The 26621-nt window shown below is 39.4% G+C and overlaps 1 protein-coding gene across 2 annotated transcripts in view; it reads right to left on the minus strand.

Annotated features, from left to right (window-relative positions):
• FMN1 (formin 1) overlaps window positions 1–26621 on the minus strand; it is a 389651-nt gene that overhangs the window by 29083 nt on the left and 333947 nt on the right. For both annotated transcript variants that reach the window (XM_025390157.1, XM_025390158.1), the window contains one exon: window positions 4889–4940. In XM_025390157.1, coding sequence (XP_025245942.1) covers window positions 4889–4940 — 52 coding nt within the window. The remainder of the gene's footprint in view (window positions 1–4888; window positions 4941–26621) is intronic.

The raw sequence follows: 26621 nt of genomic DNA on the forward strand, positions 1-26621 counted from the left end.
AGAGCTCATTGGGAATAATTAATCTGTCAAATGCTTCACAGAAAAGCAAGAAAATCCATTCTATCCTTATTCTGGTGTATACTGGCTTTGTAACCGTGGGTCAATCACTCAGCATCTTTGACTCTCAATTTTCTCAAGGGTAAAATAAGAGATGTAGATGATATGATCTTCAGGAGGGCTACCTTTTAAAACTTAATAGGACACAAGAATACAAACCACCGACGTATAAAAATAGATACAGTTGTAGGCATAGCAAGTTTTGGATGCAAAACCATTTCTGATCTTGAAAAATGATCTCCAATCTGGTCAGTAAAGAGTCCCATTTTTCCAGAGTGGATTCCCAGATATCAGCAAGACCTATCCCAGCGAGGCTCACTGCACACCAGACTACCTGGGCCTCCCAAGCAGCCCTTCTTGGAGGCACTAGCTTTGCGGCAATTTATAGCTTTGAACCCAATCTTTCCCCCTCACCCCCACCTGCCCCAAGCCTCACAAGCTCATTTGCCATGAGCAAGAACACTTAAATAAATGACCCCCTTTTCTAGGGTGTTGGAAACTAATCAAAGCAGGAATGGCTGGCCAGGTTTATTACTCAATGCTCTATCATCTGTTCAGACACAGCAGGTTTATTTTTTTATTTTTTATTTTTTGTGGCCATCCTGAATACTGATTTTCTAATGGAACTCTATTCAATGGCGATTGTAAAACCCTGAAGCTCCGTTACTATTCTGGAGCATACTTTCATCTCGCTTTCAGTTATTGGGCAATATGTATCTCATAAGATTTTATCACATTTCACAGATGAACTGTTAATTGATTCCATAGCTACGATTAGGCGAGATCCAAGCTGGAGCTGCAGCTCTGAGTCCCATAAATTCTTTGTGCTTCTGTAAAGAATAAATCTGTTTTTAATGCAAATTAAAACTACTGGTCAGGGAATTTTGGCTCCCAGTTATTAAAAGACTGGAAGTGCATAAGTGGAGAAAGGCAATAACTGCAGTAATCTCTTACGGGACTCCATTATAATTCCAAACATACATAATGTCAAGAAAAACCGGTAAGGGAAGAAAGTGGCAATGTCCACTCCTGCCCCAGACATAACCCGTATTTCCATGGCAGTCCAAATACTGGTAAAACAAATGTACACTCTCTAGCATGTAACTTTTTAAAATTCAAATGAAAATCATTTTGACTATAGCACAGGAATACATAAGTAGAGTTATATAACCTATAGGAACAGGCCATGCGTTTCCTATAAAGTCACAGGACTTTAGAATGGGAAGGAATTTACAGGATGACTTGCCCAAATTATCATTTTATAGATGACAAAACAGAGACCTGGAAAGATTGCGTGGCATTATTCATGGGTAGGGTTGGGCCTAGAATTCAGGTCCCCTGATTTTCTGTGAAATGCTGTGTCTGCTTCATCTTTCTGTTGCTCATGCTCAATCACACAGGCATTTAAGAGACAAAAGAGTCGTTCTCCCCAACCCTTTTCTACTTTCGACACAGTTGTCCTCTGTGTCACCCATAACATGCATTATTCCCAGGGAGGCCACATTTTTCTCTTTCTCAAGCTTACCTTCTATACAGATACATATTTATTTGAGCATTCATGGGGAAGGGAGAGTCTTTCATTTCTAATGTTTAGAGGAACAACTTATCTTTCAATTTTCCAGCAAAATACAGTGAAGTCCAGTTATTGTGCTTCATGGAACACCTGACACCTCTGGCATTACCTGGAGTCCAGATTGTGAGATTAACATATTGCAAATCCTGGTGCAGTTTCAGAGAATGGCAAGAGTAATTTGGTGGTTGTTGCACGGCCTGAGAAAAACACATCCTCCTCCTGTGGGCCTCGATTTTCTCAACTCTAAACCGAAGCTAACCATTGCCCTCCTTGTCTCTCTCCCTGGGGATTTGTGAGGTACTGCTTGCTTACTCTCCCTTAAAGGGTGGGAAACACTAAAAGAAATACTAAATTTCAGTCTTTCTTTCCCTATGTGTTTTGGAAACTAAGACAGCAAGCGAACCTCTTCAGAAGAACCAGAGTAAACAGAGTCCCAGAGGATGGCCTGGCTTTGGCACTCAGCAGCTTTGACAAAGATAAAGTCACTTCAAGAATGTGCCTTATTTGGCCGGGTGCGGTGGCTCATGCCTGTCATCCCAGCACTTTGGGAGGCCGAGGCGGGCGGATCACGAGATCAGGAGACCAAGACCATCCTGGCTAACACGCTGAAACTCCGTCTCTACTAAAAAAAAAAAAAAAATTGCCTGGTGTGGTGTCGGGCGCCTGTAGTCCCAGCTACTCGGGAGGCTGAGGCAGGGGAATGGCGTGAACCCGGGAGGCGGAGCTTACAGTGAGCCGAGATCACGCCACTGCACTCCAGCCTGGGCGACAGAGAAAGACTCCGTCTCAAAAAAAAAAAAAAAAAAAAGAAAAAGTGTGCCTTATTTGATTTCACTGTTATTCCACTGTTTAAGAAAAACCTAAAAGCTAGAATATGAACTTACGATGATCTCATAAGGCCTAGACTGTTGTCTTTCCTAGACAAAACTCCCTTCATTTTAAATTCAGTTTGGATTCACAGAGGCTGACCACTGAAAATCTTTTGCAGTTTGACAAGAGAATTGCTGATATTTAACAACCAGGAGAATTTTCTCTAATATACAGGAAACAAAGGTCAATCATGCAATTTGAAATTTCTATTTGTCTGCAGATAGCTCTAAAATGGCTCTCAACTTTTAAAAGACTGATTTCTAATCCTACGTTTGGTTTTATATAACTTTTTTATTTCACTGCAAACTAGTCCCTGACCCCTCTTCTGTCTGCTATAATTCCCTGTCTGATTTGTATCTTTTTGATTCGGCCAAACATTTTTAAAGTACAGACAATGATTACATCAAAGAACCCATAGCAAAGTGAACTGTTTTACTTTTACAGTCCTGAGATCCAAAGCGGAACACATTCACTTACTGTCTTACATGCATGCCTTCAGAAACTGCTTAGGAAAAGCAAATATTCCTTAGCCTCAGAGTAAACTGTTTCTCTTGAGAATAAAACATAAGAATTCACTAATCTCACACAAATATTGCAACACTGACCACGACCTCCTTAAAGAGTGTAACCAAACAACTGTGGTTTCTACATTAAAGATGGGATCTAACATATTTCATGTATGACATGAAAGCTAGACTACCTTCACCACAAAGCCACGGAAAACGCTGACAACCAGAATTTATGACTCCCCTCCGCAGAGCTAATGCACGGCAGCAGCTTCGGCCCCTCTACGGTGGGCCCCCTTTTCCTTCAGCAAGAATCTTGAAAAAGTATTAGAAATTTGACATCCGCCCCAGAAGCTGAATTTGTTTGGCCTGACACCAATGTGCCCTTGTTGATAATCTCTTCTCTATGTGCTGCATGTTTCCATAACACAGACGTGCTAGTTTTATGCATTGGGGAAGGGAAGCTTAATATAGGAACAAGGTCAGTAGAGAGACACAAACTCCTAAAAACATAACCATGGAATTATCTCAGTTTTGAATGATTATTATGACAGGATGACAAGCACGATTTGAGAATATGTCTGCACTTAGCAAAGTGCAAGACTTGCCTTCACCTCGCTTTCACCAGCATTTTAATCTTATTGGTAATTACAGTGGGAAGCAGGGCAAGATGTTGGCACCTGTGAAAGCAGGGCAGATGACTCTATGGGATTTCAGAAGTCTTGGAAATTGTGGTTAAACAGGGGGAAAATGGTGAATTTCTACAATCTGTTTATTTGCATTTAAATTCCTAACTGGGCGACTGTTCCTCTCACACATTTGTAAAGCTCATTTGTCCTTATATGCTGTCTCCTACTCCCACCTCTCATCTAATTTAACAGTACTTTTAGAATTGGTACCAGCAAAATGTATCTCAAATTTCAGCCCTACATATGAGAACACCTCTGTCTACTGCCACTCATTCTTCTACGAGGGAGGGAGAGCCATGTTGACTAACCTGGTCAATTAACAAAAAGGAAAAAGCCCTAAGGGGTGAGAACTGCTGATGATTAGGAGTGAATGGTTCCCCTCTGGTGTCTATTGAGAGAGAGACACAGAGCAAGGAAGATGCCTGAAGTGGGTGACATGAGGCTGAACAGAAGACCTCTGAGGTCTTCCCCAACTTCTGGGGGGAAATGTCCATATGCTGTATGGGCATATGGTCAGCCCCTTCTCCCCACCTGAACATATGGACAGCCCCTTCTCCCTACCTGTCCCTTGTTTATAATATCCTTCTCTAGAAGCTGAGGAAAGACATAATAAGTCTCTTAGGTGTCTACAATAATTAGTTAGATCTGGCTGTAATGCTAGGAAGGATCAAACTGTCCCTGACTTCCATGAAGCAGTTCAGGAACAAGCAATGCACGAGAGGCAAACAGGCAGAATAGTGTCATGACATGCATGTGAGGCAGGTGAGTCACTTCTGGATGATCCCTGCTTCCTGAGGAAAAATATTCCTGAGTCCTGCTACAGTGCTTTCACTCCAGCTTCCAAGTGAAGTTTATTGCTTATGCATGCATAGCCTTAACACATGGGGCCGAAAGTATGGTTAGTCAAACATTATGCTACAGGAAAGAAGCCAGTCACACAAGGACAAATACTAGATGACCTCAACTGCATGAGGTAGCTAAAGTAGTGAAAGTCACAGAGACAGAAAGTAGAATGGTGGCTGCCTGGGGACAGGGGAATGGGAAATCTGTGTTCAAAGGGTGCAAAGTTTCAGTTGGGGAAGTGAAAATGTTTTGGAGATAGAACTGCATAGTGAAATGAAGGCACTTCATAATAATAACACAAAAGAATGGCTAGTCAAAGAAAGAACTGGGGCCACATTAGAGCTGCTTACCTTTTCTGTGCATTCTCTAAGTGACTTTCTTCCATCTTATGCTCTTTTCTGGCTGTAAAAGAGAGATCATGATTAAAAATGTTTTCTTCTGTCATCTCCTTTGTGTAATCTTACAGCTTCAATTACACCCATTCTTTACCACAGCAGGTCTGAATTCAGGGATGGGTAGCCTCTAGCACATGTCCTGGTAATAGCACTCCATTTGCTTTATCTGCCACCACTGCTTTTTTTCTTTTTAATTATACTTTAAGTTCCAGGGTACATGTCCACAATGTGCAGGTTTGTTACATAAGTATACATGTGCCATGTTGGTTTGTTGCACCCATCAACTTGTCATTTACATTAGGTATTTCTCCTAATACTATCCCTCCCTCAAACCCCCACCCCTAACAGGCCCTGGTGTGTGATATTCCCCACTCTGTGTCCATCTGTTCTCATAGTTCAACTCCCACCTATAAGTGAGAACATGTGGTGTCTGGTTTTCTGTCCTTGTGATAGTTTGCTGAGGATGGTTTCTGGCTTCATCTATGTCCCTGCAAAGGACATGAACTCATCCTTTTTTATGACTGCACAGTATTCCATGGTGTATATGTGCCACATTTTCTTAATCCAGTCTGTCATTGACGGACATTTGGGTTGGTTCCAAGTCTCTGCTATTGTGAACAGTGCCACAATAAACATACGTGTGCATATATCTTTACAGTAGCATGATTTTATAATCCTTTGGGTATATACCCAGTAATGGGATGGATGGGTCAAATGGTTTTTCTAGTTCTAGATCCTTGAGTAACGCCACACTGTTTTCCACAATGGTTGAACTCATTTACACTCCCAACAGTGTAAAAGTGTTCCTATTTCTCCACACCCTCTCCAGCATCTGTTGTTTCCTGACTTGTTAATGATCGCCATTCTAACTGGCCTGAGATGGTATCCCACTGTGGTTTTGATTTGCACTTCTCTGATGACCAGTGATGATGAGCATTTTTTCATGTGTCTGTTGGCTGCATAAATGTCTTCTTCTGAGAAGTGTCTGTTCATACCCTTTGCGTACTTTTCGATGGGATTGTTTTTTTTTCTTGTAAATTTGTTTAGGTTATTTGTAGATTCTGGATATTAGCCCTTTGTCAGATGGGTAGATTGCGAAAATTTTCTCCCATTCTGTAGGTTGCCTGTTCACTCTGATGATAGTTTATTTTGCTGTGCAGAAGCTCTTTAGTTTAATTAGATCCCATTTGTCTGTTTTGGCTTTTGTTGCTATTGCTTTTGGTGTTTTAGTCATGAAGTCTTGATAACAGACATAGCTAACAGAGGCCAAATAATTTGTTTTCTCTGGGACACTTTTGAGAATGATATTAATAATTACACCTGGACAAAGACATGAATTAGGGCAATCTGGGTAGATCAGGACATGTGCTCACTCTTGCACATCTCATCATGTTCCCCCTTAATGTTCCCACAAAAAACAAAACCAACACGGGAACATAATAAACTCAGTAGCATTTGCAACAGTTCAGTTCTGCTCAGAGTCATGGGAATCTTGCACATACTGCCTCCACACCCACAGGCCCTTTTGGCAGTCTAGGAAAGCCTGTGGACTCTTGTCAGAATAATGTTTTCATGAGGTTACTAAGAAAATCAACGATACTGAGATACAACTCTGAATCCACAGGTCAAGAACCTATGTTCTTTCTATAGGATTATCAAGAGTTTTCATTTTAGGGTGGTTCTTTTATATATCCTTCTCTACAATCAGAAGATATATTATTGTATATGAAAATACCACTCTCACACTTTAAAAATACCAGAAAAATAGGAAAGTCGAGACGTAAGCTATACAAGCCTTCAGATTCCTTTAATTTAGGGCTACAATGATTTAAAATGAATGAAAAAAAAAAGAATCTTATGTTTAGGATCTATGCTGTGATACTTCATGAAAGGTAATAAGGGATTTTGAAACACCACCATTTTATTAAACCTGGCCCTACCATTTACTACCTGTGTGACTCTGGGCAAGTTAGTTAAGACCAAATGCTTAGTTATTGCCTCATCTGTCCCATGAGAATAGCCATAGTGACCATTATCATACAGCTGCTGTAAAGATTTAATGAGATAATACATGTAAAAAGAGGTATTATTAAGAGCCAATGCACACTGCAGAAACTCCGAGGGTTTAGGGAAAAGCGCCTCCAGGAAAATGAGAAGAAATTAGTCATCTAAATTTTTCCTAATTTTGCCCATGTACAGATAAAAAAGGCATCTACCCTTGTGGTGTGACCTGGAGGCTCTAATAGCCTAAAATATTTCTCTCACTTGAATGTGTAAAATTTCCAACCAGGCCATTACACATTTTAAGTCTTTGAGATGCTCCAAGCAAAACACAAATACATTACCTGGAAGAACCATGTTTAAAGACTGGAGTCACAAACTCAAATTCTAATACCATCAACAAACAAGCTAAGTGTGGGCCAAGTATAAGAATCCCAGTGTTCTAACATTCTAGTTCTAGTTTTTCAACACGGGAACTGATAGCCTTAAAGTGGGAGAGACAGTAGGGAATTGCAGGGAAGTGGGAAGGCTGTACTCCATTTACGAGAGAACAAGCACTTGGTCCTATTACCAGATTTAGTTTTTTAGACTAGAAGCTAGAAAGGGATTTCTAAATGAATGTTTCCAACTTAAAAAAAATTCAAACATAATATGACAAAGAGAACAGTCTTGCTGGCCACGTGTGGCTCTGCAACCTCTGATTTCAGCCTCTAGTAGCTGCTGACGTCATAACATAGGAGGGTTTATTCCTTCCTTCCATGCGCTAGACACTATCCCAGGTGTTTGGGATCCACCAGTGAAGTAAGCAAACAAAGTTCCCTGTAGAACTTTTGTTCCTGCTGGGGAAGACAAATAATTAAACCCGAGAGAATAAGAATCAGTGTAAGTAATTTTTGATAAGTAGTAACAATAAAAACAAAACACAAAACCAAAAAACCCATCCAGAGCATAGATGGAGGACTATAGAAGGAGACTCTCCATGAGTTACCAAATTAGGCATGCCTGGGCAGCTAGAGCACGTCCCACTGCGGCTCGGTACACAAAGGGAAAGGCAATATTGAAACTGAAGATGACAAGTCTTAGATGAACTGTTCTTTGACTAGGAGTGGCTCAAATTGATGTGTAAAATTTACTTAGTCTTCTATTCTACAAAGCCACATAAATAGCGGGATTTAGATGCTTCATTTTTCTTTTTTTGAGACAGCGTCTCACTTTGTCACCCAGGCTCGAGTGCAGAGGCATGATCATAGCTCACTGCTGCCTCAAACTCCTAGGCTCAAGCAATCCCTCCACCTCAGCCTCTCGAGTAGCTGGGACTATAGGCGTGCATCACCGTGCCTGGTTTACCTTATTTTTTAGAGATGAGGTCTTGCTATTATACATATATTATATATAGTATATATTATATATTATGTATAGCATATATTATATATTATATATTATATATAGCAGATAATATATAGCATACAGTATATATAGCATATATTGTATATAGCATATAGTATTTTATATATATATATATATGCGCTAGTCTCAAACTCCTTGGCTCAAGCGATCCTCCACTTTGGCCTCCCAAAGTGCTAGGATTACAGGTGCAAGCCACCATACCTGGCCCGCTTTGGGATTTAAATTGGGACACTACTAATGTGAGGTGAAGCGGGGGTATGTATCTTAGGAGACAGATGGGTTTGGAGGAACTGTCAGACTCAGTATGGGGAGGTAGGGAAATAAAAGGCATCCCTCAACTTGTTCTTCTCTATTTATTGTCTTTCTAAACACTTTTGTTCTTATTTTCCTCCTCTCTCTTATTTATAAGAAGCTTTCTTATTGTCTGCCATGAGTTAAATATAATTCTTTTCCAACTCGTAGGAATCAATAGTGACTGATGGTCTCACAGTTTTCAAGGTAATAAAAGCAATAAGGAAAATAAGTCAGAGTATTAAAAATGAGAAGTTTTGCTTAACATAAATTCTGTCTCCTAAATGTCTTTACCAAGGTTACTTGCATGCTGTGATGATGGTGAATCTTGGGAAATGCTTGGAGAAAGCTGAGAGGTAAGTTTGCCTGGTGACACGCTTATAACATGGTACAATTTTTATGTCACTGGCAGACTACCTGGTTTTTCTTAAATGTAAATTTTCTCCTTAAGTAACATTTTTCATAATTCTGTGTCACAGAGAGAAAGTAACATGGCTTCCTCAAAAGGTGTTTTGTTAAAAGAGACACATATGTGGATTTTATTTAATACAGTCTTGACTGAATAAAGACTGCTGGCTTTTGTGTAAACCTTTAATACCCTGAAATTTTGTTTTCTGGTTCATTTGCTGGCCATTGTTTTATTAGTTATCATGAAATTGCTCCACAAGAACAATTCTCAAGTTCATAGTTCCGTAGCCTACCAAGTGAAGCAGAAATGGCTCTTTCTATTCCACGGCTATGGGCCCAAGGAATGCAAATCAGAACTCACAACACCTAAACGCCAAGCTTTAAGCCTCGCTGTGTCATCTGAGTGTCATGAATCAATCACAGTGTCCTGTGTTTCAGTTTCCCGCTCTGTCAAATGGAGATGATGATACCTACCACCCACAGAGTTGCAGTCAGTCTTTGCAGTCGGGTCTTTGACAGTTCAACGTCATGCCATGGTTGCTGGGGGTTCAAGCTTCCAAAGGGTTGGCTGTTTTGCCAAAGTCAAATGAAGTGTAGCATAGAGGAAAGAGCTTGGGTTTTGCATCAGGCGGACCTGGGTTGAATTTCTGCTCTGATACTTATGAACTGGGTGATCTTCAGAAAATCACTTAACTCCACTGAGCCTTATCCATAAAATGGGAATAGTAAGATCTACCTTGCAAAGTGCTTGTGACTATGAGATATACTGAACGTGTGAGGTTAATCTAGTGACTGACATACGGTGGGCATTCAAGAATGGCGGCCATTTATTGTCGATTGGCTACAAGCAAATGCTAATAGTCACTGTTCTAGCTTTCTGACTTTGGCGTGGTTATCACAAAATTTCACACAACATGCTTTCTTTAGAATGTTCATAACTGCTTTCAGTAGACAAGAATTTTGGTTGTTATCATTTTATGCTCAAAACGTTAGTGTTTTTTTCATTTCACTCACTGAGCTGACGTCCTTAGCATGGCCTGTAAAAGGCTCTTCTACAAAAGGGTGGTTCCCTATGTCTGACCTGAAGTCATTTTATTTGCTGTTTCAGTTCATTTTGTTTTATTTCATCGTCATGAGAAAAAGAGAAAAACTTATTTATAATTTAACAAATAACCGGGAGTCATGGGGGTGGGTGTGAGGGGAGCGGTACTTATGATTACTCTCACCTGTTTTTTCCCCTTAATGACCACTGAGTTCTGTAATCTTTGACCTGATTAACTGGATCACTTCCCCAATCCCAAATAAAAGATAATGATCCAGGAGTCTTTTTTTAAGAGGTAAGTTTCCTGAGAGCTAAGATTTCTTCCTTAACCTCTAGACTCTATATGGTGACCTGTAACTGGTTCCCCTCATTGCACAGTAAATTCAATTCTCTTTGTTGCCACCAAAACTGCCGTTTTAAAAGACAAAGTGAACTATGCCCCTTTTCTGCTTAACGTTCTCACTGGTTCCCCCTCTGAAGACAAAGTGCATTGGCAGTTCCCAGTGAGCCCCTCACGCGTGCTTCCTGCTATCCCCATACTTTCATCCCCAGAGCTCCTTGCTGCATGGGACTCATGGCTGTTCTCTGGACTCAACTTGTTGCATGGTGTCTTTATTTTTGGGCACTTTGCTCCTTCTGTTTCTAATGCCTTCTCTTCCTTGCTGTTCTCCTATCCTTCTGTTTGAATGTCTTTTCTTTCTTCAAAAACCAAGCTTGAAAATCTCCTCTGAGAGGCCCTCCATGCCTCTCTTGCATAATGTGGTGAGTGGTTCTTTCTGTGGAGATCCAAACACACTATCTCCACACAACTCCTCATCATAGCACACAGAAGGCTATGTCAAGATCACTGGCTGGCAGTTGGCTTTTTCCACTGGACTCTGTGCTCCTTCAGAGTTGCAACCAAAATCCGTTTCAGAGTTTTTCTCTCAACTATCACCTAGTAGGCACTTGTGTACTTATCTTTTTTTTTCTTTTGAGACAGGGTCTTGTTCTGTCACCCAGGCTGGAGTGCAGTGGCACAATCTCAGCTCACTGCAACCTCCACCTCCCAGGTTCAAGCGATTCTCCGTCCTCAACCTCCCCAGTAGCTGGGATTATAGGCACGCACCATGGCCAGCTGATTTTTGTATCTTTAGTAGGGACAGGGTTTCACCATGTTGGCCAGGCTGGTCTTAAACTCCTGACCTCAAGTGATCCATCTGCCTTAGCCTCCCAAAGTGCTGGTATTATAAGCGTGACCCACCATGCCCAGTCTTGTGTACTTGTTTGACAGATGGAAAAGTATACAACAGAAGAACCCATGTTAGCAGAACACAGTCCCTACACATTAAGTGCCTGTTTTTTTGGCACAGAATTTCTAATCTTCCATCTTTTGTTTGCAACAAAAGAGTAAAGAGTAGAGCGGAACTGAAAAGCAAAAGAATACTATGTCCATCTTATGTTCTGCTTTTAGATTGATACATTAACACAGGCACAAATAGCACTAACACTATAGGGAGGCACAAATAGATTTAACCCTCCAGTTTCATCTCTATCAGATTGAGTCTTTAAAATATACTATTTTCCAGAGTTAACTTTGAAAGAGAGAAAGTTTTTATAAATAAAATGGTATTTCCATAAAATATTCAGACTAAGAACATTCACCATTTAAATGTCCCCAAATACCCAAAGTTTTTATTCTCAAGAGGGTGGCACTCATACAACGAGAGTGGCTGAAGGAGGCGGTCACTCTTCAAAGAAAGTGGGGCTTTTATGCCAAACACAATTAAGCCATATTTATGGATGCCCATCTGGGAGGCAGTAAATTGTGAAATAAGGGGAAGGGATAAGGGTTGGAATATCTTCCTAGTATTCTTTACACAGTCTATTACACTTTAATATACCATGGTTTATGGACCTGACATGGTTGGTATAAACCAACAGGACGCACAGTAAAGAACTTGTTTTTATTACAGCTCTACAAATAGAGGAGCCGGGTGATGCTAACAAGGAAACAAAGGGACTGCACTCTGCTTCACGTGGGATCCATCTGATGTGCGTGTGGCAATCATTTTCCATGTCTTAGAAAATCCCTGTTGTGCACTTTCCAGGAGAAACAAATGCTTTACACTCACTGAGGCACAGCACGCTGACATTGGAAAGGGATGGCCTTTTAACATTTGAGAGAAGAAAAATAGATATTTGGAAGCAGTGAGTGATGCAGAGCTCTTACCCTTACATTTTTCCTTCTGGTATGCTTGCCTGTGGAGGACGACACCCTCTCTGGTCTTCCTAAGTTACTAGTTTTCCTGGTTGTGGTGAAATGAGAAGAATGATCATTTCTGGTCTGTCAGAGCTTACATGTGCAAGTGTCTAAGCTGGATGGTAAAACTGAAGAGCAGAGGGTCACTTGTGAGATTTTCTGTATGAAGCGTTACAAGGCTGTGTAAAGACATACTGCCAAGGTCCCCAGTGTAGGATGCAGGATTTCCAGGTCACTTGCTTAAGGCTAAAGTGGGCTAGGAAACGAGGCTTTTGGTGAAAGTACCAAGTAAAGGACATTGTGTTACTATACTCTGAAGAGGTCTTCAGAGTCATAAAATTAAAAAACAGAAATCCAGATAAAAGGAGTCTTCAAACAGTCATCTAGTCTACTTCCCAGGCTGATGTTCTAGCCTGGATCCTCTTATTTTCAGTCAGACTTTCTAGATCTTGTCTTTTTCATCCTTTTATTTATTTATTTATTATTTTTTCTGAGACGGAGTCTCACTCTGTCACTCAGGCTGGAGTGCAGTGGTGCGATCTCAGCTCACTGCAACCTCTGCCTCCTGGGTTCAAGCCATTCTCCTGCCTCAGCCTTCTGAGTAGCTTGGATTACAGGCACATGCCACCACGCCTGGCTCATTTTTGTAGTTTCGCCATGTTGGCCAGGCTGGTCTTGAACTCCTGACCTCAAGTGATCCACCCACCTCAGCCTCTCAAAGTGCTGGGATTACGGGCATGAGACACCACACCCAGCCCTTTTCATCATTTTAATCTTCCATTTCTAGCTGCCCCTTAAGTGAATTGGAGTATTTTATGGACATCAAAACACACACGCACACACACACGCACACCTACCCCCACACCCACACGAAATGGCATTGCCTAACCTGGGCACCTGGGGCTGTTCTCGGCCAGGGTCCTTCATGTGAACTGCAGAACACAGGAAAGGATTTGAGCAGCTCTTTTCTCAGTTTCCCCACATACACACGACTGGTAACACTCTAAATGTCCAGGACAACGCCAACTCATTACACACGATGGCGGAGTTAGGGCAGTACGACGTAATTCCCTTACACACAGTTGAAAATGTGAGTCCTGAGGCAATCAAACTTACAAGGGACTTACAATATTAAGTCATGTACACTTTTATACAGGCTGAGTACTCCTTATCTAAAATGCCTGAGGCCAGAATTGTTTCCAATTTCAATTTTTGTTCCCCACATTTTGGGATACTTGCATATACATAATGTAATATATTGGGGATGGGACCCAAGTCTAAAGAAGAAATTCATTGATGTTTCATATATACCTTATACATAGTGGGTGAAGGTCATTTTAGTCTTCCCTCAAGGACACTGAATAAACTGTCCATTGTGCTCCTGCATTTTGGCCGAGGCCTGTCACATAAAGTCAAGTGACAGGTCTTGTCAAAATGCAGGAGCACAATGGACACTTTATTCAGTGTCATGTCAGTGCTCAAAACGTTTCAGATTTTGGAGCATTTTACATTTTGGATTTTCAGATTAGAAATTCTCAGCCTCTATCTCTAAATCTAGTACGATGATATTCGTAATATATCTTATTGGTATAACAATGTGAATTACAAAGTGCTGTTTGTATACAATAAAAAGGGTCAGACCTTCCACAATACTTTGGAAACATTTCAGTTGTCATGGACTCATTTATATTCTCTGATGACTGTAATAATAATTTGTATAGGTGATAGGTACGATTTCAGAGATCACAATGTACAGCTGGCCCTCTGTATCTGTGGGTTATGGATTGCAGATGGAAAACATTTGGGGAAAAAATGGATGGCTGCTTCTGTGCTGAACATATACATGCTTTTTCTTTCCTTGTCATTATTCCCTAAACAACACAATCATAACAACTAGTTATATAGCATTTACATCGTATTAGGTATCATAAGTAATCTAGAGACGATTTAAAGAACGGGTGTAGGTTATAGCAATTATGACACCATTTTATATGAGAGACTTGAGCATCTGTCGAGTTGGGTATCCATAAGGGTCCTGGAACCAATCCTCCACAGATACTGAGGAATGACTAATAATCTCAAACACTTAACCTCATGATACACCTAGTCTGTGCTCAATAGTAACTACTGCAAAAGTAAACATTTTATCAAGTCACAGTTCTAGGAGGTAATCGGACACAAGTATAATTGGGATCTAAATGAAGTATATTTACCCACACTTTTTCAGAAGTAAACTCACTTTTTCCCCCCAATATATTTTCACTAGAGATGAGATGTTTCGCCCCCAGGGAAGTCTTTCAACCATTTACAGTATTGACAAAACACTTGGCCTTCAGACTTTATGAAGGATTCTGCTCATTCTTCTTAAAGGCAATCACTTAATTCGTGGCTAATAGTCTACTCCCTTTTTTCCTCTGCTTCTGTGTAGTCCAGTGAAGTCCCTCAATGCTGCACAACCATCTGTACACAGAAACCTCTTCGCTTTGAGTGATACAGATGCAATTACTTGAGGAGGCTGATAACTTTGCTATAACTTAGCCCAACTATTTAATCTCAACGTGGAGAAAATGGATACCCAAGTAGAAGAAGTGACTTTTTGGATTACACATTTAGTCACAGAATCCAGGTCTTTTGACTACTAATTTAATAATTTTGACTAATAATTTGTGACTAGTAATCTACATTTTCCAACGCTCCCTGCTGCTTCCCAAGGGGCAGCATTTTTCTCCAGGATTCCCAAACGCTGAGGTGGTATTTCGAAGCTGCTCTGTACGACACATCTTCCACAGAAATAGATACACCAGAGACAAGGTTCCAAGATGGAATTTCAGCTTTCACTCTACATTTCCTGACTCTTGATGCTTTAAAACAGACCATGGGGGTACAATTTTAGAACGATCTGGTGAGGGACTCATTAACATTAATAGGAGTCAGGTGGTTACATTCTCAAACAGGGCCTGAAATTCTCCAAGTTATACCATCTTCTAGGCCCATACATGCCTTTAACTTATCAGCATTAATACAAGTGACAGATGTCTTTTGTAAAATGCTTTTCCTTAGTTATTTTTCACAGATACTTCTAAACAAGCATATTTATAAGATATAATTTTCACTTAAGGGATAATTATACATAAACCTATTTCCTTGTAATTTAAAAAACAATTATACATAAAGCCTGTTTCCTTGTAATGTCTACCTTGCCTCCCAGCCATCTCATTTCCAATAGGAAGGGTCCAACCTTCTACAATAATTTAGAAGTATTTCAGGTGTCATGTAGGCAAACTAAACTCTATAGGCTTATCATTCAGACAGCAGACACCATTTAGGAAATCTTAGGAATTGCAAAGAAGCTAAACTTTTAAAAGAAGGCTTCTTGCACTTTGTTTCCTCAAGAACCTTAGTGAAATTTCAAAAGCAATGGGGTTTACAATCACAAGACTCTGGACAACCATTTGGTGATAAATTGCAGGTATACTAATTTGGAGGAAGGTCTTCTTTCCCAAACAACTCTGTCTTATTTTAACATTAGCACTAGTCTGAAGGTGTATACTTTCTGAAAGGCATGGACTATGGCCTTTTTCTTTCAAACTTTGTATTCGAATGCCTAGCACTTGAGACTATAAGCCTAGTGTTTATAAATCAGTAACTTGTTGCTTTATTAATTGGTGAGAATGTCCACAAAAGTGTGAATTTGTACCAGGTTCATAAGCAAAGTGGTAACAGGCTGCACGTTTTTTAATTTTATTTATTTTTTTTGAGACGAAGTCTCGCTCTCGCCCAGGCTGGAGTGCACTGGTGCAATCTTGGCTCACTGCAAGCTCCACCTCCCAGGTTCATGCCATTCTCCTGCCTCAGCCTCCCGAGTAGCTGGGACTACAGGCACCCGCCACCACACCTGGCTAATTTTTTGTATTTTTAGTAGAGACGGGGTTTCACCGTGTCATCCAGGATGGTCTCGATCTCCTGATCTCGTAATCCGCCCGCCTCGGCCTCCCAAAGTGCTGGGATTACAGGCTTAAGCCATCGTGCCCGGCCTGCATGTTTATTTTTATTTCTTCTTTAAAGTAGTGTTCTTCAAAAGCAATTATCTCATTTTCTAAATCTCATAGCATTTTAGTACTACAAATTCAGCAAATCTAAAGAAGGAAAGTACCTCGTGTTAATTTTTTTAAGTGGAAGAAAAGGTTCTCCAACTGGCGTCTTTGGGTTTCCCATAACTGCCTCTGATGATTATCTATGATATTTAGGGTCAATACTTTATTCTTCAGACTTTAACTTGTCCATATGTACATTGGATAAAATGAAACCCTATACTTGAAAACTTTGGAGCTATACAAAACTTAAGAAATTACGTCGTATAAACCCCTCATGCTATAGTTTAAAAATGAGCTAAGTTAAACAGTAATAGGAGATTGAATAGTGGATTTTCCAATAACAGAATCATGTACTGGACTGTGTCCCCTTCCCCTCACCAGCCATAGCTACTAAGATCCAACGACAGTCAATCTAATGCTTGTAAAGTAGTCTAATACAACGGCCTAGGACAGTCAGATTGGTGGTGGTGGTGGCAATGATGATGATGATGAACATTCACTGAATACTCAGAGTATGCCAGGTGCTATGCTACTGAATTCTTAGGTTCTACACTGAGGATAATAGTGGAGCCGAAGCTTCCAAGTGCTCCATTACTTTCTAACTATTGACACTGGGTAAGTTGTTTAATGTGGCTAAGACTCAGTTTTCTCATCTATAAATGAAAGTAATGATAGAACCGACATTCGACAGCTGTAGTAATTAAAAGAGATGTTTGTAAGGTGCTCAGCCATGGCACCTGGCACATTAGTTAAGTAAATGTCAATCACGATAATGACTACCACCACCACTATAATTCTTTGTAATCCAACGACATTTGCTTGTGCAGCCTTTCCTGGGTTCCTGTGAAACTTCTCTGGGGAATTTGAGCACCCTGTTTTTCCTTAGTAATACGGGTATCCCTACAGTAAGCTCCCGAGGATTCAAGTACACTTCCTAGACCCACATACCACAAAACGTGCTTGCAAAAAGTATCACGGGAAAATGCTATGCCAAAATTACAAATAAAGAATATAAAGCAGTGGCATGATGTGCCTAAAGCGATGTCAAAATGTATATCACACAAATTCTATATATAGTTACCAAAATATTATATCTATAAAAAAGCCAGAAGGTAACATACCAGAATATAATGGTTGCTATGTCTGCCTCTCTGGTTAAGAGGATTTTTGTTTTTCATTTGTTTTCAGTTGCTTTTTGAAGAAAGGGGCTCATTTAATATAATCAGAAGAAGAAACAACAGATGCTGTGTGGAGGCAGCTGCAGAGCACTTTGAAAGCGAGGGACCTGCCTAAGGTCATACAAATAGTTTTGGGCAAAAAAGAAAGAAGCTGTCCCCGGACTCCAGCCTAGTTTTCACTGTGACATACTGTGATTCTTTATAGGTTCCTGCTGAAAAACTATAAAACTGTCATATTATTACAGAGTGGAGCAATAGAGAAACAAGTCATAACAGAAAAACCACCATCGGCATGGATAAGTTAAATTTCAGGGGGCAGTCACCCACATTAAAGTCCTCTATTCACACCTTATACTCACAGGCAACAGGAAATTCTACAATCTCTATAAAGTAACCATTCTACATATTTTTTACAAATTGTTCAGAAGGACATCCAATATTAAGAATAGTTTCAATCACATTATGAACAGTAAAATTCAGATAAAAAGCTATTAGGTAGGGTCAGAGATCTTAATGGCTTAAGATTGATTTTAACTAAAGAAAAACTAAGAGAAGAAAGAAGCCATACTTATACATGATTTACAATATACAGCATCACACCTTGACAAAGGAAATTTCTTATTCTTCTAGATCTATTTACACTAAACCTCTGACATCTGTGTAATTTAACACATTTGTTAAATAGTTGAAGCTCTCCCTCTAGAAAAACAATTGTTCAGACGTGTAGTCATAAAAATGAATAGACTACCAGAATGTCCTGCAAGTAATCACAAAATAGCCATTGCTATCCTTAAATCAATCTTCCTTTAAAACCCTGGCAAAGTCTAAATGTACTTAGGAAACTGAATTTACAGGGCCACAGAACCTGACAAAAGTCTAACTTCCCTAATACTGGCTATTGCTAACAACATCAAATTACTTTTTGACCCATTTTTATTTCACTTGGTCAAGGGTTTATCATAGCTGGGGGTTTAAAACGGGTCCACTAGAAATGGTACCCAAGAATTACCAAGATGACTTCAAGAGCTCTGATGTTACCAAGTATCTAGGTGTGCTGAAGGTCATCATCTGTCTCTCGGGTGATATTTGCAGGAAAAGAAAATGCTGAGAGAACTGGGATTCCCAAAGAAGATGCTGTAGAAGATATTTTCCACATTAAAGAACATTTGATCTATTCCACCAGTAGATGAACTACTAGCAGAAGTGATCATTATCAGAGCCAGTAAAAGGAAAGAAAGAAATGAGGCTTGGTTTTTAAAGTAGCCACACTGCTTCTAAGTCGAGGTGAAAGTGCTGACAGTGAATTGAACAGAATTCCAGGTGGAATCCTCCAGAGTCACCTTTCAATCATAACTGTCATCCTCAGAGAAAAAGCTTTTGTTGAAGAAAAATTTGTACAAACATTGAATAATCACATTGATATGGTAACAATTTAACAATACATTCAATAAGAACGAATGTTACCGTGGGTCATTTCTTCCCTCCTTTTTAACAACAATCTGGTATTTTCCCCAGATTTTACAAGTAATAAATCCTCACTGTAGAACATTTGAGAAAGATATAAATAAGAAAACAAAAGCAGTGCATAAGACTTTCTCTAAGCAATGGCCGCTATTAATATGTTGATTCATTTCATAAATGTATATATTTATAATCACACACTCATTTGTGCTTTGGTTATATAGTTGAAATTACATTGAACGTAATGTCTTTTCTTGCTTTTTCATTTTTTTCCCTTGCTTTTTATTTAACATAAAGGTATAGGTATAAGTCAACTTTTAAATGAATACTTTTATAATTAATTTATATTTAAATTTATAATTATTAAAAATAATTGTTGAAAAATTAGCCTTTATTTCAAAGTGAGTATGGCACCTATTCAAACAAAACATTTTCTAGAAACTCATGAAAGCATTTCAAAATAATTTTTTGACAGTTCTTCCTAAATGAGATCTTGTAGGAGAGAAGTGTTTATGAAGGATTATTAAAATATTACCAAATAGAATTAAGGTAGATTTTTATCATTTGACTTAACTTGGAAATCATCCATTGCTTCACCCTTTAGTCTTTCTATTTTTGTGCCTTAGAGAAATGTTTTACATGGCTACAAGTGCATTTTAAAATAGTGTCTAATACTGCGAAGTAAGTTGAGATTTCCTTGTCCTGTGCTTAAACCTTATACTACTTATTCTGCATTTGAAAAATACAGTATAAAGAAAATATCCTTCATGCAAAAACTATTGCGGATCAGTATATTCTTGGAAGCACATGTGAAGCCTCTGCGTACATGGCAAGCCACACACACAGGCACGCATTCAGTAGGAAACAGATCTCCCTCGAAATCTGAGAGGGTAAAATGTTCAAATATCAGGCAAATTGGAGAAGTGCCACCATCTCCTGTATGCAGAAGCCTGAAGCAAATTGTACAAGCGGCATGAAGCTGATTTCAGAAAGTGAAAAAAAAAATAAATAAATAAATAAAAGCTCATGAAACCAGAGGCTTCAAATGTTTTACTGGAGAAAAACCATAGCATTACCTCCTCCTGTGGGATGATAACAATGATTTATGAAGCTGAAGTCATTTCTTGTGATTGCACTTCAGGGAGATTGGTTTCACATGATCTGCAAAGGCAGGCAAGGCGAGCTGAAGAAGAACCCCACATGTTCAACTGAGGCTTAGCTGCTGCCTCTTCAAGGGGATTCCAGAGCTCCGAGGAGGGGGAGGAAAACCTACTGCTTTCTGATGCATGCAACCCCCTTCCCCCAACCAACAAGCTCATTAGGTGGACACACGGCTCTCTTATTTTCTCTCTCCTTTTAAAAAGTATTACCACTTCTGCTGTGTGGGAGTAGAAGCTTGTTGTAAATGCGCAGCAGGATAGTAGCAAAGCCAAGATTAATTCCCTATGGATTTATATGGGGCGTTCTCACCCACGATGACTTGTACTGTTTCAAAGGTGCTTATGCTGCTGTTTTTATGGCTGGTCACTAACTTTATTCTGGCATATGGGGGTTGGCGCCATGACATGGAGTGAACATTTTATTCCTGAATTAAAGTGGATATTTGACAGTTTCTGTCAGAAAGTTCAGAGCAAAGAATTTGTGGGACAAGATTTATTGCATATTTTATATGGGACACATCTGTTTCTTTGCTAGCTTTGTTCCTTCCCTTAAAAAAATTTAAAGACGTTTCCTAAAGAAATATAATGACTGATAGAAAAAAAAAAATTCGAAAGCAGAAGATAAGTATGGTCAAAAGTTGGGCGTTTAGATCTAACTTTAAAAAAAGAAAGAAAAAAAACCACTTCTCATTTTGATGAGGAAAAATGATTCATAGTCATGTATAAAAGCTCAGTGAAACAATGTTGTTATTGGCAATTATTTTATGGTTAGTTTAATGCCATTTATATAATGAAATTAAAAATGTAAATGCATTACCTACCATTTTCTGCATACTTGAAACAGGACTGGAGAGAATAATTTGCCTTTGATGTATTTTTAAGATTTCACCACCTCAAATGGTGGACTGAATAATAAGTCCAACTACATCAGCGTTAAACAAAATAATTACAGATATTTAAACATTTAAAATTGATATGCCTAAAGATAAACGCAGACGACTTCCAACCAAAATCCATCAATACAACGTGAAGGGTGTATATAAACTTCTCATCTAAAAACTCCCTCTATTATAAAAAGTGAACTGAGTAACAGAGATTCATGATTACATAAAGAGTGGGCTAAACCTGAAACTTTGTGTTAACAGACAGGCTACTTTTTCTTTTAACTGCAAAGAGAGAGGCTTTAATTCTATTATGAAACTGAAAATAAAACTTCCACTCTTAAATATTTTGCAAAATTAATCCTTAACTAATTTAGGTACTATGCATTCTCCTTATAAAAACATAAAACATTACAGATAAAGTCCCCCTGAGAGCCCTCTGAATCAAACCCTCTGTCTTCCCCCAACACATATAGACATAGTTATCTTCCACAACTCAAGTACTCTTATTTTGGGATGTATCCTTCCAGAACTTCTGAGTGTCCCTGTGCAAGCATGCAAGGTTTCTCTAAGACACAGAGAATATTTGTTAGCGTATTAGGTAGACATAGTTTTAATTTACTTGAGACTGTCAAATAGTCCTCCACAATGATAGTATAATTTAATACTATTAAAGGCTGATAATTGTTGTTGTCAAACTTTTGAAATTTTGCAAATCACATAGATTTTGGTAAAAATCATTGGTTAAATATTTTGCAAATATATTTTCCCATGCTTTTGCTTGTCTATTAACTTTGTTTACAATGTTTATCATTTTTAAATTCAAATCTGAAACAGTCAAATTCACAAATACTTTCTTCATGTCTTTTGCTTCTTAAATCATTTGCAAGAAGGTCTTGTCTACTTCCAAGTTAATAAAGAGGTCTTGTATTTTCTTATGATACTGTTTATATTTTTGGTTTTGTTTTTGTCCTTTAGACTATTAATTATTTGAAATTGTGTGAGGCAGCTTCTTTTGTTGTTGTTGTTGGAGATGGATAAACACTGTTCGAATATCATAGATTTTCTAAGAGATAATCAGAGTATCCAAATAATGGCAGGTTGTCTTGTCCTCTCACAGGTTTAAATGAGTCATATTTTTTTTCCTTTCAGCTGCCTGGGTAAAGTTGGTCCATTCATGTTTATTTTGATTACGAATATATTTAGATTAATCCTCATATTTATTTTGTACTTTTCTTCACCAAGCTTGCTATTTACTTTTTCACCTTTTCCTAACTTTTGTTGGATTCACCAAACTGTCTTTGCTTCATTTTTCCTTTATGGGTTTGAACACGATAAAGTCTAACTTTTTGAATGATAAATACCTAAATCTTTTTTTTTTTTTTTTTTTTTTTTGAGATGGAGTCTCGCTCTGTTGCCCAGGCTGGAGTGCAGTGGCACCATCTCGGCTCATTGCAACCTCTGTCTCCCGGATTCAAGCAATTCTCTGCCCCAGCCTCCCAAATAGCTGGGATTACAGGCGCCCACCACCATGCCTGGCTAATTTTTGTATTTTTAGTAGAGATGGGGTTTCACCATCTTGGCCAGGCTGTTCTTGAACTCCTGACCTCGTGATCCACCTGCCTCAGCCTCCCAAAGTGCTGGGATTACAGGCATAAGCCACCACGCCTGGCTAATACTTAAATCTTAACACCCATTATACATGTGATTTTAAGGTTATCTACAGCTAATTATATCTCAGTACTCTAACCTGGAAAAATATAAGGGTGGCTTGCTTTTCGTTTCCTTCTCCTCCTAAATTCTATGGTCACATCCAATGCCTCATCCCATTTTGATATCATCTGCAATTTTATTTCCACATTATCAAATGTGAATGCTTTACATTTTATTAATAATGCTTTAACCATTATTTTATAAGTGTCATTGCTCATTATACCTTTTGCTACTTCATTTCTTCCTAGATTCATTTTCAACTTGAAGAAGTACAACTTCAAGAGAAGATCTATGAGATATCTGTAAACCCAGCATTTGGGAGGACAAGGCAGGTGAATCACCTGAGATCAGGAGTTCGAGACCAGCCTGGCCAACATGGTGAAACCCCGCCTCTACTAAAAAAAAAATTAGCCAGGTATGGTGGCACACACCTGTAATTGCAGCTACTCAGGAGGCTGAGGCAGGAGAATCGCTTGAACCCAGGAGGTGGAGGTTGCAGTGAGCTGAGATTGCACCGCTGCACTCCAGGCCTTGGTGACAGAGTGAGAGTCTGTCTCAAAAAAAAAAAAAAAAAAAAAATCTATGACTAGTAATCTTTCTAGGCTCTGCATTTCTCAAAAGAATTTACTTTTCTCATTTACTTTAATGACAGTTTGGTTAAATTTAGAATTCTAGGTTCTGATTTTTTTCCCCTCAGGATTTTACACTTATTACTCCATTTTTTCCCTGTATCCAGTGTTGCTGCTGAGAAGTTTCTTGTCTCTCAGCATTTTTCTAAATCCTTGATTTCTCAATGCTCATTATAAAGAATTAAGGGTGCATATATGTGTGCATTTATTTTTCATTGCCTTTGTTGGCTCTTTCAATAACAGATGCAATGTCTTTTCATTTCTGGGAAGTAATCTTGCATTATTTGAGTATTTCTTACTCTCTTAAAAATATTTCATCAACTCAAATTTTAATTTCTATATTTTCCACTGGATTCTTTTTTCATGAAGGTGTCTGTATCTTATAGTTCTCTGAGATTATAAAACACACGTTCTGAATATCTGTTCTGCCTACAAGCATGTTTTTTCAGGTGTAAGTTCTCCTGTTTGTTGAGTTTCTTGGCTTTCCTCAGTTGTTGATTCTGGACAGTGAACCAATCTTTCTAGTTGAGTCTCACCATTGGGTACAAGAGTAGGACAATATGCTGCAGCTACTCTGTCTTGGGGAGAATAGAGGAGGGCAGAGTATTCCATGAGGCAGGGTACTCACTCATATCCTGAGACACTACTAACTACCCAAGGCACTGCCCTGTCTCTCCTACCCAAGAGCCCAATCATGGTCTGCCTCAAAGACAGAGAGTTTCTACTGTTATTGCCTACACCAAGGTGTGCCCAAAGAGGTCATCTCTGCAGAATGAGAAAATTCTCACAGATGCTGTCATTCCAAGAAAACTGCTTAAATTTTAAAACTCAAAGTTTTAAGTTTCTTCTCACGTACATTCTATAGACAATTTTTACATGTTTTGAGCACTTTTTAAGATTTTTTTAAACCAACAAAATGCCAAAGTAGCAATTTTACTCTTATCATAAATAAGGACATGGTGGTATAATCATAACCATTTTTAAAATACCAATTTTAAAGGCACTATGTGGAAACAAAGCCCCTGAAACCTGCTATTCCAACTCATGTTGGAGGTCTAGTCACACCCATGGTCCAGAATGCTTTGTGGGTAACTTTCACATTCGAAAAGTATTCTTCACAGAATGGGCTTCCCTTAACTTACAAGGTGGAAGGCATGGAGCCTGGAGCTGTAACATCCTACTGCAAAAATAGGGAAGGCCACGTTGAACAGTGTGCCCCTGCCAAAAGCCATGTGCTCCCTTCTTTACAGTTCTATAAAACAGCATCTGTGACTAAATAAGATTTCATTGAAGTGCTGGAAGCCACACACAGTTGAAACATGGACTTGGGGATGGCAGCAACGCCACCACCAACAGATAGTATAATGTACCCCTGTGAGAGGGGAGAGGTGGGAAAGGAACTTTTAAAAGTCCTTGGTCATGTTATTATTAATCATGTTATTTAATAACTGTGAGCACTATTTAAAAAGCAGTATGTCCCATTTCCTTCATACCACGAAAGCCAAGTCTGCCTGGGCTGGAGTATGGAGCCCAACAGCGGTTTTCAGAGGCTCAGATTCTTACAAAGTCCTCTTAGTGCATGCTCACCTCGGAGTGGATAAATATCTACACGAATGTGACAGATTACACATAGATAATGCTTTAGAATTTTTTGAACATTTTCAGAAACAGTATTTTTAAATTTTATTTGCAAGGAAAAAATACTTATCAGTGGCAAGTCAGGTAGGTTCACGCTCAACATTGGTCACTTATCTCACCCATTCTGATCACTTGCTCTGCTCCCTCCACTGGCTCTTCTTCTCCAGACTCTTAAATCTATTCAGGCTCCAAGGCTCACTCTCTAGACCCTTCTCTATCTTTTAAGAGACGAGGTCTCACTCCGTCACCCAGGCTGGAGCACAGTGGTGCAATCAAGGCTCACTGGAGCCTCCAATTCCTAGGCTCAAGTGATCCTCCCACCTCAGCCTCCTGAGTAGCTGGGACTACAGGTGTGAGCCACTGTGCCCAGCCCTCTGTTTTATAATTAGCTATAAACTCAGCTACTCTTGTTCTGCTGATGAATCTCAAATCTGTATCATCAACTCCAAACTACATTCTCAACATCAGATTTGCATTTCCCCTGCCCTGCTGAACATCCTGACATGAATAGCTGTCCAGGAATTCCGATTATTCCCTGAGTTGCCCACCATAACACAAATTTGTTCCTTTCTTTGTCTTAGTCACCTCAGTAAATAGCATCGACATTCACTAAGATGATCAAAACCTGGGATCTGGCTTCTCCTTTGCACAACTCCTATGTTTAAATCCAATTTCTGTCTTTTCTACTTCAAAAACATAGTCTTGAAATCCTCCACACTTTTCCATCTCAGTTTCCACCAGCTGGGTCCAAGATGCTCATTTTTCACCCGAGCTACTTCAGTAACTTCCTTATCTACTCTTGCCTCTGTGCACTTATTTGTCTACACAGCAACCAGAATAATCTTTTAAAACATGAATGTTGGCCGGATGCGGTGGCTCACACCTGTAATCCCAGCACTTTGGGAGGCCAAGGTGGGTGGATCACGAAGTCAGGAGATTGAGACCATCCTGGATAACAGGGTGAAACCCCGTCGCTACTAAAAGTACAAAAAATTAGCCGGGCATGGTGGCGGTGCCTGTAGTCCAGCTACTTGGGAGGCTGAGGCAGGAGAATGGCATGAACCCGGGAGGCAGAGCTTGCAGTGAGCCAAGACTGCGCCACTGCACTCCAGCCTGGGCGACAGAGCAAAAGTCCGTCTCAAAACAACAACAACAACAACAACAACAAAAAACATGAATGTTTCATCTTACAAATTGTTTTACGGCTTCCTGTAGAATAAAATCCAAATTCCGTCTCATGATCTTCAGGGTCCTGCCTAGGTGTCTTGCCCTAGTTCTAGTTGTCTTTGCCCATCTTAATCTCTCAGTATGCCAAGCTCTCAGCAGCCTCAGGGCTGCCAATCATGGTGTTCTTTCTGCTTACGATGTGTTTGCCTTCTATGCTTCCTGCAACTGGCTCCTTCCCAGAATTAAATGTCATCACTGTTCTACTCTCCCTACTCTTTTAAAGTAGGTTTCTTAATAACAGCCCTCTTCAGCCAAACATAAACTTTCCACAATTTGTAATTATACAATGGGTTACTTATTTGCTCTTCTGTCTCTT

The sequence above is a fragment of the Theropithecus gelada genome, chromosome 7a (genome assembly GCF_003255815.1).
Source record: "Theropithecus gelada isolate Dixy chromosome 7a, Tgel_1.0, whole genome shotgun sequence".
NCBI lineage: Eukaryota > Metazoa > Chordata > Mammalia > Primates > Cercopithecidae > Theropithecus > Theropithecus gelada.